Source organism: Bidens hawaiensis, unplaced genomic scaffold, assembly GCF_021521415.1.
Source record: "Bidens hawaiensis isolate Kalapana, Puna unplaced genomic scaffold, B.hawaiensis_p1.1 tig00419516_1, whole genome shotgun sequence".
Taxonomy (NCBI): Eukaryota; Viridiplantae; Streptophyta; class Magnoliopsida; order Asterales; family Asteraceae; genus Bidens; species Bidens hawaiensis.
In genome coordinates this window covers 66,395-88,468 of record NW_027504887.1, presented here as the reverse complement: position 1 = coordinate 88,468, position 22,074 = coordinate 66,395, and the positions used below count along the sequence as shown (strand labels likewise).

At 33.7% G+C, this 22,074-nt stretch overlaps 1 protein-coding gene across 1 annotated transcript; it reads right to left on the bottom strand.

The window, feature by feature from the left end:
- Nucleotides 1–1,541: 1,541 nt before the first annotated feature.
- Nucleotides 1,542–6,433, bottom strand: LOC143609218 (CDPK-related kinase 5-like). Its single transcript, XM_077084033.1, has 11 exons — nucleotides 5,842–6,433; nucleotides 4,215–4,345; nucleotides 3,995–4,036; nucleotides 3,796–3,904; nucleotides 3,601–3,679; nucleotides 2,965–3,261; nucleotides 2,759–2,871; nucleotides 2,539–2,640; nucleotides 2,388–2,450; nucleotides 2,136–2,294; nucleotides 1,542–1,929 (listed from the first exon to the last, which is right to left on the bottom strand). Exons 1-11 carry the CDS (start codon nucleotides 6,292–6,294, stop codon nucleotides 1,789–1,791), a joined length of 1,689 nt encoding a protein of 562 aa, XP_076940148.1. The 5' UTR covers nucleotides 6,295–6,433; the 3' UTR covers nucleotides 1,542–1,788.
- Nucleotides 6,434–22,074: the final 15,641 nt, after the last annotated feature.

The following is a 22,074-nucleotide window of genomic DNA, read 5'->3' as shown; positions in this document are numbered from 1 at the left end:
CAAAGACTCAATGGCATTAGTCTGTCACGTCTAGTATCAATATGATACAATTCCATATCTGTATTGAAAGACATATACTTACTTACACAGGTCTAGCATCTTGTCACAACTCACAATGCAAATTTAAATGCCCAATTGTCAAGTAATAAACTGTTGTGGCTGTGGAATATGAGAATCACAAGGGTGCAAAGCATTTCTATAGTTAAAAACATAAAATAAGCCTAGTCATAATTAGATTTGTGATAGAGACACCTCACAAGTCACACCATTCATGGCTTTTTGGTTTTCCCTTTATGAGTAAAACGTTGAGAGCTTATTGTTTGCCACCGCAAGGACAGAAACACCATAGAAAATCAAATATAGCTGAGAGATAGTAAGGGGCAAATTTTCCAAAACATTCATTATCATTTCAAATCAAGACTTTTTTATTTGATAAAAACTTATGCCCATTTATATACCATCGGTCTCTCCCTTAAATCTAGACAAACGTCAATTTTATCCTTTAAAAACATGACCGGCAACCAAATTTCGATAAAATAAGTGAATTAAATTAATTTATGGTTTGAATATTATATTAATATATTTAACTTGACTCATTTGTTTTTCTTTCATAACTTTTAAAATGTATGATTTTATAACATAAACCAAGTATTGACTTGGATTGATAAAATGGACATTTTGAAAAATTTCCCATAGTTGGATCATCATATTTGCCTATTTGGTTTGGTATTTTGTCTAGTATGTAAAATACAATTTAATAGTTACATATTGTAAAAACATGTCTAGTCAAATCAGTTATAAAAATTTGAGACATTTAGTTTGTCATACGTCAAGTCACGCAAGTTGAAATACCATAGCCATTAAAATCTAAACAATTTTTGTGTATCTATTTTATTGGTGTGGATGGTTCGGGATAGTGTTCGGGAACACTTTGGTATCAGCGGGAACACCCAGTGACGGACCTAATAATTTTCTTATGAGGAGTGCGACCGACGGGCTTAACCAAAATTTTATAAGGACAGTCGGAAATTTCGAATATAAATTACACTAAAAGTTTTTCGATTTTTAAAGCCTTGATTAATATTAATAATAAATGAGTAAAGCAATGCTAATAAAGGTAAGGCTTGGTGGTGGTTATGATGATCACATACTTGGTGCAACTTGTCTTTCTTTAGGACTCACGCCACATGCCACTTTGTGCTAGAAGGACGCCATTAAAATTCAAAATTATGTACTGAAAATGTCATGCGAAATAAAAATAAAAGTCACTCTTTTCATCCAAGTACAATTTATAAAAAAAAGTTACAAGATAGATATAAATAATTAAAGAATCAATAAATCTATAATACATAATATACCCTTTTAGTTAAAGGCTTCAAGCTCATGTTATCCGAAAAGTTTTCTGCATATGTTATTGGCCATTAGGCCCTACTTGATTGATCTAAAACTTCATTTTAAACCCAAAAGTCCAAAACCAATTATGATCTGGGCCCAATAAATTACTAGTCCATTTAAGATTTATAATGGGCTAACAAATTCCAAATTCCAACCCAAACTAATCATTTAACACTTCTGTTTACATATTACAATAACTTATTTACTGCTTCTACTCATATTTGCACATTTCATAAACTAAACTCACATTCTTGAGCTTATAGGCTAAAAGCTCGAGTGAAACGATGTTGATACCAATCATATATACATGATGAAAGAATCTTGAACCCATGCTTATTTTCGTTTTTTCTAAAAGTGAAATACCCAATTTACCCCTCACCGGAAAACCAAACGTCATCGTAACTTGCGGTTATTTCTAGCGGACACTCCATGCAACAATTTCACAAATCCAAGATAGCTTAGTTTCCCATCCGAATGCCGTATCCATTCGCTCACAACAACATGCAGTGGGACCGAAGGACCAAGCCCGAGTTCCTGAGAAACAAAAAGGTATAACCATCGTTATATAAAAACCTAACATAAATTTTATTAGAAGTTTGTGTTATAACTCAAACTTATTACAAAATTAAAACCACAAAACCCAAACAACGCAAACTTTTAAACTTATTTTAAAGGGTAACTAAAATCAAACCACAAACTACTTATGTAACAAACTCGGATTATTGAAGACATTAACTTACCGATGCAAGTTCTTCGATAATGATGGCCCTATTACCATCATTTTCAAAAATCTCATAAGCCGAACGGGCATGTTCTTCCCATCGATCGAGTACTTCGAGCTGATAAACATTAACCGCAGCCGCACAAAAATCATCAAAGTCCAATTCTAGTGCAGTCAGCTGTAATTAACCATCAAATACAAACAAACTTTAAAATAAAACATGCACCAAAAGACCATTAATTAACCCCTAAATGTTAACACAACCAATTACCCAATTAAGGTAGTCTATGATTCGAGCCTCCTTCATTGCATTCGTCGCACACTTCATCAACGCCTGTCCACACACGATTATAACATGTAAACATAAAGCCATGTGTTGTTAAAAAAGATTAAATAAAAAGAGCAACGAGACGATGTCTAACCGTTTTAATGCTTCCAACTGTTACACGATCTGAGTTCGCTAAGTGTGCAAATTGTTTCTTAAGGTAAAAGTGATCGTCGGTAGTCAAGGTTTTTGACAATGCCTGTCACGTATAGAAAAAAACATGTAAGTCAAATGTAGATACACACAAACAGTATACACTTTATTTATATGTTTACTTGTGTTAATGTTAATATGACATTAGTTTACATAAAGCGTACCCGTAAAGCTGCCTTGCGCAAAGGAGGTGAAGCCGTGTAAGATTTTAACGATCTCAAAACTCTAACGTCAATTGGTACTTCTACCGTGCTATGATCACGAATCCATGGATGGGCTAAATGAAACAAGAAATGGTGTGACAAAAAAGTTATTTATAAAAGCATGTAGAAGAAAGTATAAGACCGAGCAAAACATGATGAACACTTACTTAGAGCTTGGGCAGCGGTTAACCGCTTACGAGGATCTTTATTCAATAGACCCTTCACAAAATCTTTAGACATTGGAGATAATGAAGGCCATGAGCTTTCGGTGAAACTAGGAACCGTTTTGAGGACTGCCCGAAAAATGGCTGACTCGGTTCGGGCCCAAAATGGTCTACTACCACATAGAAGAATATATGATATCACACCCACACTCCAAACATCGGCTTCGGTATCATATGACCTAAGTAGAACCTCGGGTGCTACATAATACGCGCTTCCAACAATGTCGTTTAGTTTTTCATCTGCAAATCGCTACGAGTAATTAACTACTAGTGAATACCGCCTAAAATCTCAAGTAACATAACTGAGTATGTGATTATTTTAAATATAATAATAAGTTATAAAATACAAATGGGATAATGTAAATCTGAATACTTCAATAATACATAATTTGAAGAAATAAGTTTTTAGCTTTTTAAATAATCTGAATCTATTATTTGATTACTACATGCAACTACTTGAAGCACATCTAACATTATTTATTGCAACTAATTATTTGATTGTGATTAGTTGATATTAATCAGTTTCAAAACACAAATTTAAACATATGTTAAATTGTTAATTCGTGTTTTATTACTTACCTGGCTTAACAAACTCAGATAACCCAAAGTCGATGGCTTTCAACAGGGAATTATCTTCCTTCGATTTCAACAGGAAATTCTAATCAAATGAATAAAAAAGAACAATTAGCAAAACATGAATTAATTCGAGATTAAGTTCAAATGTAGAGCGGAAACACAAACATAATAAAAAGAATATAGTTTGTAGTTTTGTACCTCGGGTTTAAGATCGCGATGCGCTACGCCTTGTAGATGGCAAAATGCAACTACATTTAGCATCTGAATTATAACATTTTTTGCCTCATCTTCGGTGAATTTCCCGCCCCTAAAACAAATTATAAATTCAAAACTAAACTTATGAGTTAAAAATAATAATAATAAAAATCTCTAAAATGCTATGCATTTTTTTTAGAACCTTGAAAGTATTAGATCAAGAAGCTCCCCGCCTTCGCATAATCTGAGAAATGCAAAGTTAAATATATATAACAAAAAAGTTGTTTATGCTTGATAATATTATTTGACAAATTTACCCTCGGGTAAAGTTGTCAATATACACTATTTGTTGTAAATGAATTAACTTTTTGTTACTTAGAAATTAGAATCATCTCACGTGCTAAATATGGGTGTATACTTACTCCATGACTATGTAGACATGATCATTGTCTTCAAAAGCCTCATAGAAACGTACGAGGTTAACATGCCTAGACAATTCTTTTAGTATCATCACCTCTCTTCTCACATCCTCGATCGCGATTGCGGTCGTCATCTACCAAAAATAATTACATTTCAGGTCCTTGATCAATAACTAATTAGGTAGTCGGTTTTGAAAGTGATGAGAGGCTGTTTGGTAGCCTCTTAATGACCATTAAGAGGCTACATCTTAATGGTTCATAATCTCATAATGGTTAAGAGGTAACCTTAAGTCTGAATGATTAAGAGGCTACCTCTTAATAGTTTCCTTTTAACCATTCAGACTTAAAATTAACTCTTAACCATTAAGAGGCTACCACATATAATCAACAGTAATAAAATGACTATTGACTGTTTGTGTTGTTTGAGGTTCTAAATTTAAATAAAGGAAGATCAAACAATGAAATAAATTAATAGAATAAATTAGATACTTCAGGGGATCACGGATATACGGATCCAATTTAATATTATGATTGTGATCAATTAAATCAGATATTATTCAATTTTTCACATGCAAATAAAACCTTGGAGCTTACAAATGATCTAAATCAGATATTATTCATTTTTTCACGTGCTAATGAAAACTAGAAATAATAAATTATCACAACGAGTCAATATTCACTGGCATATCCAAATATACGTATCTTGGATGTAATATATAAAATGGTTCATCAAATATTTTCATATTTCTAGTAAGAATAAACGCTACCACAAAAATTGACAAGACTTTATTTTTTGACAAAACAGTCGCAAAGACCGACTTTTCATATTTTCTTACAAAGGTAACCAAATGTCACTAGTTTGCGACTGTCTTCAATGTTATAGAAGACTTTGTGACAATTAATTCACCACTAAACTATTTCTATATTGAAAAAATGAAAGTTTAACAACAATCCTTTAATGCAAAACGGCAATAGAATATTTAATTAGCTTCCAATGCACCGGATGGCCATGATACGAAGTAAAACGTTACATATTATAAAAAATTGAATGCTTTCATAATTCACTTGTAAAATTATGTATACAAAAATTATCACAATTGTTGTTGGTATTTTTTTTAAAGTGTATATAGAGAAATAACAAAGAAAATGGCCCTCCTTAAGAATTTGAGTGCCCAACACATATTAAAAAATGGTTTTATATAAATAATTTTTTAAAAAGATCAACATTAATTGTAATACGAATAAACATAATAACTATTATTGACATACTGTAGCAATAACATATTTAGGTCTTTTTGGTTTCTAGTGCATCAAACTCTCATTATGTAGGTTAACTTTTTTAAACACATAAATTTTTTTATAAAAATATTTGATTCTCTTATCAAAACCATGCCCTACACACCTACCGAGCCTTGTATGAGGTCGAAGACGACCCCGAAAAAGAAACATGTCTGATGGTAAACCAATCAAACATAAACAAGTTTACGTGTTTGGCCGGTATAAGATTCAAACAGTTCGGTTTTAATAGTTTATCAGTCTAACGAAGTTCTATCAGGTTTAATTTTGTTAATCATCCTTCTAGAAAAAAAAAACAATTATGTGAAAAATAATCACTTTCATATTTCAATACCTTATCCTTGGGTATGACTTTCACGGCGACTTTTTCACCGGCGTGCTCACCGGACTTACACGTGGCAGACACCGTATACCCAAAATGCCCTCGTCCCACTTCCTCACCAACCTCGTACAAATCCTTAAACCGTTTCGACAACCCGAACCTCCTATCCAAACCCGTCATCACTTCCTGACCGTCTTCTGTCCGCCGTCCTCCCATCAGCACCGCCATTATATGCTTCGCAGGCGACGGCGGCGGAAACGCTCCAGTTTTCGGCGTGGAGTTGTCGCCGGTTGACGGCCGTGCCGGAGACTTTTGGATGCCTAATAAGGATTGGATAGGGCTGAGGTAAAACGGTGAGGCTTTTCCGGTGACGGAGGAATCGTAGGTATCTTCATGTTCCGGTAAGTCACGTGGTGCGTATGGGTTGCGTTTTGGAGGCTTGGGATTGGATGCACATGTACCCATGATGGTGGTAGTGGTGGTGGTTGGTGTTTTAAAGGTGGACGGAGTATATATATCTCCGTCGTGAGAGAAGGTGGTTTGGAGATGGAATTAATATTACGATTGTCTTCATTTGGTTACGAGTTTCAAGTAAGGAAGAAATGCTGCTGGTCTTTTCATTTATTATTTATTTATTATTAATGATTAATAATATTTTTTTTGGAACAACCAACTAAGTAACGCCGGGTACTCCGTACGCGGTACCCATTGTTTAAAGGTAGCCTGAGCCGGCCACAAGTCACGACGGACGGAGCCCATAGCGGTCCACCTATTGAGGGATTCCCCGGATAAAACCCGACCACCACGCCCGCCAAACAGCACGACGGCGAGGAGCCGGTAAAACCGTGTGAGATCAGGACTCGAACCCTAGCAAGCCATAGTCATCCCTCATATCTCCCGTATAAATTGGTGATAGTGATGTTTGAACCCCTACCTCTTACTAATATAATGAGTGCTCTACCATTGAGCCAAATCCAATTTATAATGATTAATACGATTAATAATAGTTATTTATAATAAAATTTATAATGATTAATAATATTAATATTAATGATAATAATATTAATATTAGCTATTTATAATACAAAGCACATGACAGCGTGTCACGTATCAATCAAAAAGTTCAAACGACGAGGTTTCGTGGAATAGAAGGCTAACTTTACATTTTTGTTTTTCACCTTTCCTCTCTCACAATGAAAGAATAGAATTTTGAGCTAGTACACCACCAAATGGTAACATGTTATCTTTGAAACTTCTAATTCTAGAAACTTTTAGGATATTATCTTTTCATTTTATTTTATGTTCTTAGTTGTATGATCCTCATTATAGGTCACCGATGATAGTCTTTTACTTATGTGTCATCAATGACCTCTTTATGTGCGTATCACTAACGCCTTCTTGATCATAAACAAAATCTTTTTTATCAACAACAGACACATGACTTTTTGTCATAACCCGCCTGCTGGTACAAGCCAATGCAGGTCGGGCGGTCTTATTAACACGCGCGCAAATGCACGAAAAGTTGGTTCACTGACAACAATCAATGAACTTTAGTAGGTAATAGTTGTCCTTTAAACGAACATCAAATACTTAATATATCTTTATAATCACACTTAACTCTTTCTGTTTCACCTCATACCTGACCTAGAACTCTGCTAGCTGCACTTTGACTCTTTGAGGTTACGTCATGGTTTTGTTCGATCTCTAGTTATACATGCAACCCTTGCCTTGTCTGCTACTCATTTAACTAGACTCATAGTTTTCAGATAAGACAATTGCATACATATGATCAATACTTTGTTAATGATTGGTGACTAAGAGAGCACTTCCAACGTATGACCTTCACAAACAGCAATATCAGTTTCACATAAGATTCCAAGCTTAACTGAAAAAACACTAATTTTCTTAAACAACATCAAACACCCGCAAAGCCTATTAAAAATATACAAGGGTGGGATCAAAAGAGAATTAGACAACTAATAAATAACTCATGAAAAACTAAAAAAACCTTTTTTATTTTTTCCCCTTTCATCCTTTTTATATGTTGCTAATTTTTTTTTCAGGAAAAAAACTTTTGATCACGATATTAATATATGTAATACTATGTAATAGTGTTATATTATTTATATGTAATATAACGACATTGATATATTAAGTATACGTAATCTTGTTATATCATATATATGTAATAGTGTTATATTACTTATATGTAATAAATATTGATGTATTACATACACATGTAATATGTTAAATATCGTGATTGATTTTCTTTTATTTTTACTATATGTTGTTACTTTTTTTTAGAAAAGTAACCTTAAAATAAAAGAAATGAGAATATTTATATTACAACAAAATCATGTTTGGATCGAGTTATTACGAGTTCTCTATTAGTTATCTCTTAATCCTTCCTCTATATATGTGTGTGTATGTGTGTGTGTACGCGTGCACGTGTCTGTGTGTGCGCTTGGGGGAGGAGGGCCACAATGCCACATGGTTGGTTTGTGGGAGGCATAAATATCTATACGAACATGGTGGACGAGCAAGGCAGACGAATGCCATAGTGAGGAGGTTTGTTTGAGGCGACGTCTTTGAGGGGCGGACAAATCCACATAGGACCCTAAACATACCTATGTGAAAGCACTGGGAGTTTATGATTTTCTAGTGCTATGACTTCATGGATCACTGATAGTAGCATACGGGAATCTTGAATGGTTTCAAAACCAAACAGTCAACCATCTTCCTGCCTCTAATAGTTTGCTTTCACAAATTGTGGTCATCAAGTCTTTACTCTAGTGTAAGGCTTGACGTCAACATATGCTTTTTGTAATAACCGCACATATCTCTTTTATGATTTTTTGAAACATAGAATTTTATTTAATTTACATAAATATAGACTAACATGACTGTTAACTAGATAGTTACGTTAATGTTTTGATATAAATAATAGAACATGCCTGTATCTTTATTTATTTAAATACAATGGCAATTAAATGACAAAATAGACTAGATATTACGCCCTTGTAGACAGGGCACATACGAAATCATAGAAAGAAGACTTTGACCCGTTATCAAAGACCTCACCCGGTTTTCCATCAAAGTTAGAACCGATAACTTTATCTAAAATAGACCTAAAATATAATAACTTTATAGCACACTTATATTTAAAAAACAGATTATCTTAACTTTTAGTTTTATAAATAATAATTTTATTTTATTTAAAGTAATATATTTACCTGCATATGGAGTGTTTTTATTCTCAATGTGCCGTGATATAATATGTGCCTTTATGGACACTTCCATTCTACTTTTAGGTTTTGTTGTATTTCTTTGACAAATTTCGATAGAAAAATAATATGGTCGAAACCATAGTTGTCTTCCTTTTAATTTATCATGTCTTAATCATTTCTAAAGTATGTTTTCACTTATCGTTGACGATTATTTTGATTTTTTTCGTTCATTTAAAACATATTATTTAACGTATTTAAAATCAGATTCAAGGACGAAAGAGTTGTGTTATTATGTAACACTATCATACTAAGTTCTCAACTACACTCACAAGTTCATGACCGGTTAAACCGGAAAGTGCTAAAATTATTATTGTTGGTTCCATTAAGAGCTAATGACCAGGACACAAATAAACTAGCTAGTTTTAAGCGGCCGTTAGCTAACCACGAAACCTACCTTCTCTACTGACTCCAGTCTGAAGTAGCCGGTTAAACTAGTTGAACGGGTGGACCATCAGCAATCTCGATTTAAGAAGCATTCTGTCTTCAAAACGTTATTCGTGATGCCATAAGAAAATTACAATATGTTTCAATATAACTCTTAACTTTCGGCAGATGATGGTGTGATTAGGTGTAATCACTAAAATTTATTTATCTATTAATCTTTAATATAATGACAATTATTTTAAAGTTTTTTAATTAAAATTTGATGGCTACTATCTATATGACACCATGTGGTTGTTGTCTTGTATATGAATCACCATAATCATAAAGAAATTAAAATAATATTAATAATTTTCATAAACATGTATAAAAGATACTCTATAAACGTGTAAAGGTTATTTGTTACATTTTTTTACTAAAGGAACACAAAGAAATTGTTTGTGATGAGTTGGATTCTACACTTTTAACTACAAGATAACTAAGTATATTTAGTTCCTAAAATTATTTCAAAGAAACTGAATTTGGAAACAAAATTTGTCAAATACTTTGAAAATGAAAGGAATTGGAATACATTAAAGAAATATAAATTATGATCCATTTAAGTGACAAACCAATAATTTGAATCTTTCAACTTGTCGCGATTGTCATCCCTGTCAACGCCTCCCAACCACCCCCGCCTTTGTCGTCACCATCATCGTCACCATCTTTGTGACGGTGGTGGCAAAAACGACAGCGCAAGTGACTAAACTACAAGGTGGTGGGATGCAATGATGACACAATGAACTCGCGCCCAGGCCACTTACGGCTGTGGTGGCGGGCCACAACGGTCAGGCTAAGGCTATTAGTTGTTACTAAGAAGCTGTAATTTTGGGTCATGAAAATGGCTGGATATCTGCCTAGCTGCTACTCATTAAAAGTGGGCTTACTACTGTTGGGCCAAAATTGAAACAGGGCTAAAACGAATTAGGCTTGAAACTTACTAACAAAGACTAGCGGACCGGTTTTGGTTTTGGGAGATTTGATATTTCTGGACTAGACGTGCGAATGGGTCAGTTTGAATTGGTTTTGTGTTAATCGAAACTTGTTTATTCGGTTTTACTGGTCTTAATTGCCTCTACTTGTAAAATGTGCTTAATGTTTTGAATTATGTATACATTAAACAAAATGTGTCTTAATATCACAAACTAGACTAAGATAATGTGAATTAAATATTTAAAATCTTAACTAACAAAATATAAGACAAATAAAATTTAAATACTTTGAATTAAAATGTTGTACTGCATGATCATTTAGAGAGAACTATATAAACAACACAACCCTTAAATTTAAAAAACATATATACCGTGAAGTAAGTGTTAATGTACTCAATTTATCCGTGTAAAATTAGTTTTTTGTCAAACCATCATCAGGGGTTTTCTCACTTAGTGTGTTCTCGAGTTGCATCTAAGGGAGGAAAGGAAAGCAAGGGGGATTGAAAATATGGTTATATTCTCGAGCTTCAGTTAAGAAAGAAAATGAAGGAAACATCAAAAAGGATGTTCTCTAGTTTCACCGTGTTTTCGGGATTATTAAATTAAGAAATGAATTCTTTTCTTTCTTTTTACTAACTTTCTTTCCTTTCAATTTCTTCCAAATTAGAATGAAACACTTTCTCCCCAATTTACTCTTTAAAACCATCACTTTACTTACTTTTACTTCCTTAAATGAAATTAGAAAACACACAATTTTTATCGTTTTCTTCCTTTCTCCACTAAAAAAACTAAGAACACAATTAACCTATTTTTTTTGTTTCTCTCTCTTTCTCTTCATAAGGCTGAGGGGTGTGGGGGGCGCGAGTGGGGGCGCCAGCCAATAATATTATGACGTGTGGCAGAGAGAGAAACTTGATAAGATGGGTGTTGGTAGTGGTGCTCGCGCCCCGGGACATGGTGTGGAGGGGCGCGAGAGGGGGCGCGAGCGGTTTTTTTTTATTTTTTTATAAATGTATTTAGTTAATTCTCTATTTTTATAAATTCTCTATTTTTATAAAATATTTAGTTAATTCTATCAGTCAACCACTTAACTTGAAATCTTCAAAATATTAAGAAAACCCCTCTAAATCTTTTAACTGGATCTCATCTGATCTTACCAAATCTTATCAAATCTTTACAAGATATTCCACGCTCCTTTTCTCTATATATATCTCCTTCTCCCTATGGTTTCTTACCATACAAAACACCCCATCTATACAATCCCATTTCTCATTCCAGACACTTCTGTATGTTCTCTATCCCTTTTCGGCCACCTCTCTCCTCACACACAAACCCTCAAATTAAAGAACACCCACCCATACACATGTTCAAGGCTGAAAATATCCAGAATCAACACATCCAAGTGCCTTCTGAGAAGATTCGACACCTGCAACACCCGCCATCCGATTTTCGTGTGAACCTTTGAAGAACTCCTCAAGACTCTTTAGGACCCAAATGATTTTCGCACGTATTCACTTGCCAGCACTCTTGCACCATGGTCCTATTAAAGCACAACATAAACATCGAGGTGGTCCAATTTTTTTTTTTTAATAAACTTTAAGAGCCAACGGCTCAATTTATAAAGCCCCAACGGTCATGCACGCTTCCCAATGCCCACTTTACGCCCATTTCCAGCCGCGATCACCCTTGCGCCCGCCTCTTTTTTCGTGCTCGCGCCCCTCTCGCGCCTCGGTGGTGTGGTGGTCGCGCCCCGGGGCGCGAGCGGATGGGCTCACGCGCCCCCTCTAGCGCTCCACACCCCTCAGCCTAACTGAAAAGAAAGGAAAGAAAATTACAGTTATTTATTATGTTTTTTCTTTTGATTTCTCATTTTCCTCTTACCTTTTCTTTCCTTCCAAGTTTTTTCCCAAACTCAAAAACACAATCAATTTTTCCTATCCTTTGTTTTCTCTCTTTCTTTCCTTAATTAAAACTCATAAACACAACATATATTTAATAGGGATGGGTGAGTGTTTGACTCGTTAGTGATCCAAATACCAGTTAAAAATAAATAATTTAATTTTAGTAACAACAATAATAATAAATAAATAAAGTTACCATTTGCCCAACAATCAAATTAAAATTCCAACAAAATCATACAATTAAAACCACCATCTCAATTCTCATGTACATTACGTTGTTCTTCAGCCTGTTGACGATTCAACGTTTCTTCCACTTCCGGTTGCATTCCGTCAGCCGGAACTTCCGGCGGATCCACGACGGCAGCTTCACTCAACGACACATTGCTCCGACCACTCTCCACCACCACCACCGGCACCGTATCCCTCCGCGGCGGAGCGACAATCCTACCATCAATGCACGTGGAGCATTTGCTCTCCATCCACCCTTCAAAGTCATATTGCACGTGACCCATCACGCGCCGCCCAGAACAAAGCCTCCCGATCACCACCGCCACCGCACACAGTACCATTATCACCGCAACAACGCCGATCACGGGGCCCACTGACCCGTGACCCGAATGGGGTTTGTACGCGTGTTCTTGGATGATCGGCGGGAATGGCGGTGGTTGTTGTGTCGGATCAACTGCCGGAGTTGTTGACATTTTGATTCAATTTCAAGAAAATAAAGATGGGTTTTTAAAGATTTTGTTAAACCCCAGATTCAAAAACTTTAAACTGGGTGTGTGATTTTAAGAAAAAAGTAGACTTTATGCGAAAAATCAAGAAAATTAAAGTGGGTTTTCAAGAATCTTGCTAAAAACCCAGTAATTTGAGGTGAAATCAAGATTCAAAAACCCTAAATTTTGGGTCTTCAAGAATCTTTTAAAAAACCCAGATGCAAAAAAAGGTGAATCAAGAAACCCAGATTTAAAAACTTCACAATGAGTGTAAAATCTAAGTGGGTTTTGAAGTGTGTGTAAAATCAAGAACAATAATTTTCACATTTGTGTGTGAAAAAAAATTTCAAAAATAAGAGAAGAGAATCAGAATGCTAACTGAATTTGCAAAAATATTTCAAAATTAATGTGTGAGGTTGAGAGGTTGGTCATAGGGGTAGGGGACCCAAGAAAAGTGAAGTTGAGCATCTAAAGGACATTTTATGGTACAATATGAATGGTGGCATTTTGGGGGTGTGCAAAAGTTTATTTCTTGATTCAAGAGTGAAAGACAGCAAATGGTCTAATTTGAGACTTTTGTGTTCTGCTTTTTGTTTATGATCACATGCTGCTTCGATAAAGATACATGAATACTCTTATTGTTTATTTGAACTTTAAAGACCGCAATGAAGCTAGTGGTACAAGAAATCAATTCAAGTAAATGTGTTTTTTGACTTTTTGTTTGTATTCAAGTTTTTATAGCCCTCCTAATGATTTTTATATATGATCTCTCTCTATTACTTTTAAAACATATGTGTTCCTAAACTATTTGAATATTTAAAATGAATACAAAGGTAAGAAAGTGTCCAAGAATTGAAATATATAAGTTATTTTCTAGAATTATAGTAAAATAGTTTTTATACTTACAATACATATTATAAAGCATATTTTAACAATATTTTCTATATTTTTTTAAACAGTATTATCTAAAATTATTAGCAAAATAGTTCTTACACCTACAATACATCTTATAAAACATTTTTTAACCAACATTTTCTAGATTTCTAAGATAAATACATCATAACCCACATCATATTGCACTTGAACAATAAAATTTTTTATTGTATGTTACACTATATAATCACCAGGATATCATATGAAATATCTTTGAAGATAAATACCTTTTAAAAATATGAAAACATCTAAAAGATTATGGATTGAGATACTAAATATTACCATTTTTATTTGTTACCCTCATTTATGTTTTCTTATCATTTCTTTTGGTCATATGTATAAATGATTAAATTCCTGTAAAATTACTTGTATACTGATAATCAACAACAATAAAGATATTACGGCTTTAAAGCCATAAAAATTTGAAGTAAGAAAATATAAATCCTTTACATTTTCATCCAATACAACATTGAAAATGTATATTGCTGAAAAAAAGGGTTTATCTTGACCGATTCATGTATAACCTATGACCGGTAGTTATATGAACACTCAAATGAAAATCGCACTAGAAGAAACATCTGGCCAGTCCTCACTGCTTCAAATGGTAATGCAAGATTAAAACCGACCAAATAATTTCTCTAAGCTTGAATCACAATCTATTGAACGTCAAATTCCAACAAATTGCAATGCACGACCTAATTCATAATGATCTCTCTATTACCATATCTGAAGACACAATATAACACCTATTAGTTTTGCAATCTAGGAGTTTATGCTATTACTATCAGCAACTTTTACATATATACATACATGAAAACTGATTGATAACAATGAAACAATTTGGTGAAGTGATTAGATGTGATGTAAATACTTGAAAAGGTTGAGACCTTAGTTCAAAGATTAATAATAATTAATTTCACTAACAATTATCAAACTTAAACGAAACCAACCAAAATCTCATTGGCTTCCCGCGGTAACGGCATGTGTAATAGCACCTAGTTAAACTTAATTTTTAAAGCCATATAAATTAGGAAAAAAACTATAAAATGTAAACAAAATGACAAATGCCACTTAGGCTTTACTTGCTTCTTTGGCCTAGTGGTAAAGGGGGGTGGGGGTAAAGAGGTTTGTTGTAACAATGATAAATCAAATAGTAGTTTTATTTTATCAAAAATTAAAATTAAATTTATCATACATAATTTGAATTCTTTTCGGGTCGTACTAATCTATCTAAAAAGAAAGAGTGCTATAGTAACGTATCTTTCGGAAGACTGAACACAGGGAATCTAATGCATCCATCATCAGTTGGCGTCCCTGACCACTTATTGCACAAAAGGAACAAATCCATCATCTTTGTTTTCTTCAACTACTCACAACGCAAAATAAAAATAAAAATGAAAAGCAGTTTTTACTTTTTACATCAACAACGGGACTCCTAAGTAAAACTCATCAAAAACCAGTAAAAAGTTAGACAGGACCAAAAAAGAAAAAAAGTTCATCAGAACATCACTAATAATCCTTAACTCCAATATATAGAAAACAACTTTTGGCAATTGAGAATCCATAGGAATCCGTATGTCATCTATAACTTTGTATCGACAAATGGATTTGCCATTAAAAAGCTACTCATTTTTTTAACGACAAATATTACACATACTTTATTCTACACTAATAATATTAGACTGCGCATTTACCCGGGTTTGAATCTGGGAGCTCTTATCTAAGAAGCAAGTGTCTCTATCAAGTAGGTTACCCCCCCTCCCCATCCTATCGCCTCTATTATCGCCGGGGGGGGGGGGGGGGTGTTCCTCTATTTTATCGCCCCCTATCGCCCTCCAATATCGCCCCACTACGCATAACCTTATCATCCTATCTTTACACCATGGGGTGGCGGCGCAGCTTGTTGCCCGCCTACCTGCTATGTTGATGTAATATCTATGTGTGAAATTAAATAAAAACCATGGGTTTAATATAAATTATGCTATATCCCCCTTTAACTTAAAAAATTTGCCGACAAAACTACCTTCTCAACAAACTTTTCATTTCTTGATCCACTATTCACTTTTGTAGTTTTCTTTTGTCAATTTTCAACCAAAGTTAACCTTGTCACCTTCTGCATTGTTTCTTTATACTTTTCAGTCTATTCTTTTCAGGATTCCAATAAAAAGTCAAAAGTCTATAAACTCTCGCAATTTCACAAACACCACTAAAACTAATTTGTATGTTTACTGTATGGTTTAATAACTGTGAAACAAATTATATGTTTTATTTTACGGTCCGTATTTTAAATTTAGTTTAGTTGGTCAGGCTTCAAAGATTTTATGTCTTTGACACCTCACCTTTGCTAGCTTCATGTTTTTGTTTTTAATTATGCTGCCTTCATTCTAAAACAAAGTTGTATGGACGTTCTCTATGATTAGGCCCATTTTGCACCACTGCTACTCTCCTTAGGCCCGTGCCATAAACTACAAACTAGTAAATAATATGTATATACAACTAATAGTTCAAATCATGGATTATTTTGGTTAGCCCTCGGCGCTCCATTCACAACCAAAATCTACTGTGTCTAGAAGTCTTGGCTTAAGAAAGAACATGATGGCAAGGTAATTTTTTGCATGACCATATAAGTAACATGTATCTTCTAGAACACGTTGAACTGGTCTTGGTCAGTCTAAATTGGGTTGACCCGTAAACACTTTTTGTTTAATTCACTATTTAAAACTTCTTTTAATTAACTAATTTGGTCCATAGTGGGGTTCCGGTCCACTTACCTAGATTGGTGGAAGAAATAAAGGTGTTAGGTACATTTTCATTGTGTTAACATTTGATCGCGAAATGTTGGGTTGTTTTAGAAGGATTAGTGTAGATTTCAGGTGGAAAAAATGGGTGTTGGTTCCCTATATTGTTTGGGTCGTGTAGTAGTAGCTTAGTGGTCTTTTGTGTGCTTTTTTGTTGGGTATATGTATTGACGTGTCTAGCTTCTTGCTAGTATCTTTTAATAAAATTTTGTTGGACATTGGTGATGACATAGACGAGGTTCTCGAGAGTCATGCTGACCTGGATCTAATTCGAATACGAACCGAACCACTGTCAACTTGATCAGGTCAATAATATAACGATGTCTATGTAAGTTGGCAACCCAGCTCGTATTCAACTTGAGCCAACTAGTAGCCTGATAAATTAAACTCGTGTTTTTAGTTTTTTTTTACTTTGATTATAATATTTATGTTTTGTTTATCGAAGCCAAATAAAATAACAAAAAGTTCAAATTTACAGTACTGTTTCTGTACAGTTCGAACTGATTCACTCAACTCGGTTGTTTAAATGAACTTGAACTGAATTTAGTTACTTTTGTTGTGCTAATTTCCATGAAGAGCAAATAGAAAACAAAAATTCGGGGCATTACGAGAATTGAACTCAGGACCTCTCGCACCCAAAGCGAGAATCATACCACTGGACCAAATGCCCATTCTGTAGTTACTGACGGTTATAATTTAATTTATAACTAAACGCTGTTTTTTAAGCTAGAAACTGTTATTTTTAATTTCAATAAGAAATTAACTTAAAATAAAAAAATTCTAATCAATATCGTACATGTAATATGAAAAAAAGGTAAAAGAGACCAGATTTGTAGAAATACATATAATCTAATCCCGATTTACTGTAATCAAATGCAAAAAACGCGTTTATGACCACAATGTAAACACCAACACCAAGAGTTGTGCAACAGAATGATATGATCAAAAGCAAGTTATAATAATAAACCGAAGTTATAATAACAGACAATGCAGTAAACGTTTTCCTAATCTATTTGTATCATATCCCAAACGATGAAAGGAATACTCCATCGACATTACAACTTCGTATACAACTTGTATATTGACTTCACAACAAAATTCACAAACAAACAACAAAATATTAACAAATTAAAGTATATGAATGAACAACAAATATGTCAAGGAAGAAGGCCAATGAAGGGGGTTTGAGGAGTGCATGGAATGTTTTGTTGGTTGGTTTGATGAATTGCAAAAGTCTCCCAAGAACACCATCACAAACTCAAACCCTGTCTTCAAAATGTTGATACAAATATCAAATTTCTCAACCATCTCTTTGTTTTCTCTTTATGCTTGTTATATATGTATGCAATATGTATATAGTGTGTTTGTATCAATACATGTGTGTGTGTATATATATAGTGTGTGTTGATGAAAGGGGAAGGAATGAAGTAGGTTTAATATGGCTTTTGGAACCATTGAAGGGTCATATAATATATGTGAGGATTATGTGTCTCAATTATTGGGATTAGACGTGTGATATAGGAAATTGCATGGAAGATGTACGGCTAAACAAGATTGACTCTAAACTATTAACTATGTACATGCCTTATCTTCTGATAATATTAAATAATTATGCGTATTTAAACTATGAACATGGAAAATATGGACATAAAATATAAACTTATTTACGATATTTTTTAAAGAGTTAAGTTGACGACTTATTGCATGTGAATCATGGGAACCCATAAAATAACTTTTTTATATAGGAAAGTAATAACATATAGAACACTATCGATTTGGTGCACATCTGTTAAGCTCCATTTTGTCAATCTTAACACCATGATGAGCTCTAGCACAATTTTCACATATGTTGTAGCTCAAACAAGAAGATCCTATGTAGTAATTAATTAATTATGATCAATAAACTCATATAACTTGCACAACCAATCAAGTGTTGAATTGATTGAGGATTTTCTCCATTCTTAGGTTTTATTTCAATTAGAGGCTATGTATAGTGGTTTTAAATACACGTTGGTATTATGTATAGTGGTTTTAAATACACGTTGGTATTAATATCACGTAGACAATGAGACTTTAACTAAACCACTATTTCATAAGGGTGTACGGGTTTTAACTATAAACAAGTTAAACAACAAAAAAGAGAAATAGAAATAAAATGTTTGATTGGTTGGTTTTAAATTGTCCCCACACCTCAACGATCTTCCTTCGGTTAAAGTTTAGGCCAAATGTGTCTTTCGTGCTCGTCTTTGGCGTCTATGTTCAATAACCGTTAGTTAGGATTAGTAGAGCGGTTATGTTCAATAACCGTTAGTTAGGATTAGTATTTATAACACATTCATTGTTTATTTGAGGATGCCTTTGTTTATGTTATAAAATTGGGGTTTTAATCCTTGTAATTGGAGATCAAGCCTATCTCGAATGTGGCTATTTATCTTAGTTCCAATAATTTAGATTTTCGGTTTCTATCACCTTCTCTCCAGCGCCTAATATGGTGTCTGCTACAAATAGTCTAAGAGGCTATCTGGTAGCCTCTTAACAGTCATTAAGAGGCTACCTCTTAATGACTTAAAGAGGTAGCCTCTTAATGACTGTTAAGATGCTACCAAACACCCCTAAGCAAATTACACAAATGATTGTTGCAGATAAATACAGAAATGCTTGTGTTAAATCTTAATAATGCAAAAGGCTTCCTAAAAACAAAAACTTTATTGTTAATGGTGCAACATTCAATATCATGTGAGCATATCAATACATATTCTTGCTAGTTGAAAGAGGATGTAAAACAACTTGAAATGATGCAAAAGGCTTCCAAAAAGCAAAACTTAAGTGTAAATGGTGCAAGAGTGATTATATTATAACATGTGATCATCTATACAGAGTCTTGCTACCCTTCTCTCTTTGTAAAATTGTTCAGTTAGAATATGATAAAAAATGATTTTGACCCAATTACATAACAATAAAAGAATGAAACAATACTTGTCAATCTAAACATCAAAAATCTTATCAAATTAGTGAGCATGTCTATACCACCTGCTCTTTTTTCTTCTCATGAACATTTAATATGATGCCTTGCAGCTCCGGAAAAACCGCTAGGAGTGCAAGTTCAAGTACACCGTACCCGAGTTGCTTCAAACACACAGCAGACTGCAAATTTTAGAATCAAAAGTCAATATTTCATTTTTTTTCTAAGTTTAATGAAATAAATGGACCCTACTCACTTAACGATGACAATTTCGACCCATTTACTTATAAATGAGTCGATTTGGTTACATTTGATCTCAAACGAGTCAAACTGATGAATAAAATAACACCAAAAACGGGGACAAGTCAGATGGGCCGAACATGTTGAAAGAAACCAAAGTGTACTTTTAAAGAAGAAAATTCATATACAGTTATATCTCTATAAATTAATAATGCTGGGAGCGACAAGAACTATTAATTTGGTGAGTTATTAATTAATTTATAAACTAATACTTACCATTTTAGGGTGTTATTTTAGAAACTCCTCATAAATGAGTAGTTTATGTGTCCTGAATAATTATTATGTGAATTTTTCAGGTAATATTAATTTATAAAAATTGATACTTTCATATATATATATACTTTTACTCAATTATCACATGCTACAAGGAAAATCAATCAATCAATCAATCAATCAATCAATCGTACCCAGTAGAGTCCCAACAATAGCAAAGCTATAAGTAGGGTCTCGGGAGGGTGAGATGTAGGCACACCGTACCTCTATCCAACGGGATAGAGAGGTGGCTTTCAGAAAGACACTCGGCTCTTGACTACATATGTATGCGGCTCATGCTACAAGGAAAACAAACCAAAAATAAATGTAATACAAATCATATTCGAGTATCTAACTTAAACTCGTGTATCTATTAAAAATCTTTTCGTCTCCCCATAGACCATACACAAGAATGAGTCATGTATCCTATTTCATTCGTACATCCTATTTTCCATTGACGTGTATGCAACATTTTAGTTGCACTTTTGAAAATTTGACAGAGGTTTTGAAACTTCTGCACATTTAAGAGCATTCCCAATGGGTTCTCTATCTCCATCTTTAAAATTTAACTAAAAAACATAATTTCTTTAATTTATACATCATTTTCTAATAACATCCCCCAGCCCATTCTCCATTACCATCTCTATATTCCTTTGTCTTATTATAACTTTCAATATAAAATGATTTCTAATATAAATTTATAGAAAGGTAGATGCAAATGGAGTATTGTGAAACACTCTAAATTTGAAGGCTTCTTATATAATTTCACTAAAATTTAGAGATGGAGTTTGGAGATAGAGAATGGATTGGAGTTTTTTTTTGGATGTTTTTTCTAAATTTTAGAAATGAAGATGGATATGAAGAATCCATTGGGAATGCTCTAAGTCGGACATGACTATAGATGTATAAAACATTTATAAAATGACTACTTTCATGATTTTCTCTATTAAACTCCAAACCTCATCATTAAGAAAATCTAATTTGATTGAAAAACCATACTATTTTTGTAATTGACCCACTTAAACGTGTTAACACATTATTGATTTTAGCCCATTTGAAGGTGATAACTTATAGATTTGGTGTAATTGACCCATTTAAACAGTGTTTGCATAATCATATATAACACATCAACTGTTTATATTTTTTTAAATAAATCGGACATAAACTTGTTTATGGGCCATCCCAAAGCCCGTTTCAACAATGTCCGTTTTGACATATTACCCAACCCACCCAATCCATCCATCTTGTTATTCTTGCCACTTGTATTCTTGACGAGTGTGCATTTACCTGAAGAAAATAGTATATGTCTTTCGCACTTCGCTTATACTGCTTGCGTCCAATCAAGCTGACTAATGTAGTCGGTGCTCCTTCTAAAATATATAAAATACAAAGACCATCATGTTTGCTGAAAAAAATAAGTATAACAACAAATAAAATGAAAAACAGTAAATACTTACTAAAAATCAATTTCTTGATGTCACTAGCTCTCCTTGCAGCTTCAAGCTGCTCCTCAAAAGATCCTTGTTTATTATTATTTCTATTTCCAGATGGAGTTCTGCAAGATCCTTCATTTGACTGCGAAGAATCCGTTTGACCCGTGTTTACTTTTAGAAAAAATGTGCCTTCAGGCCACAGGATCTAGCAAAAGTCAACATTTTAAATCAGGTTTTCACATAGAATATTTTAAATGTATGAAGAACTTAGCATAATATTACATCTTTGACCAAATGAATTCCTTGAGCAA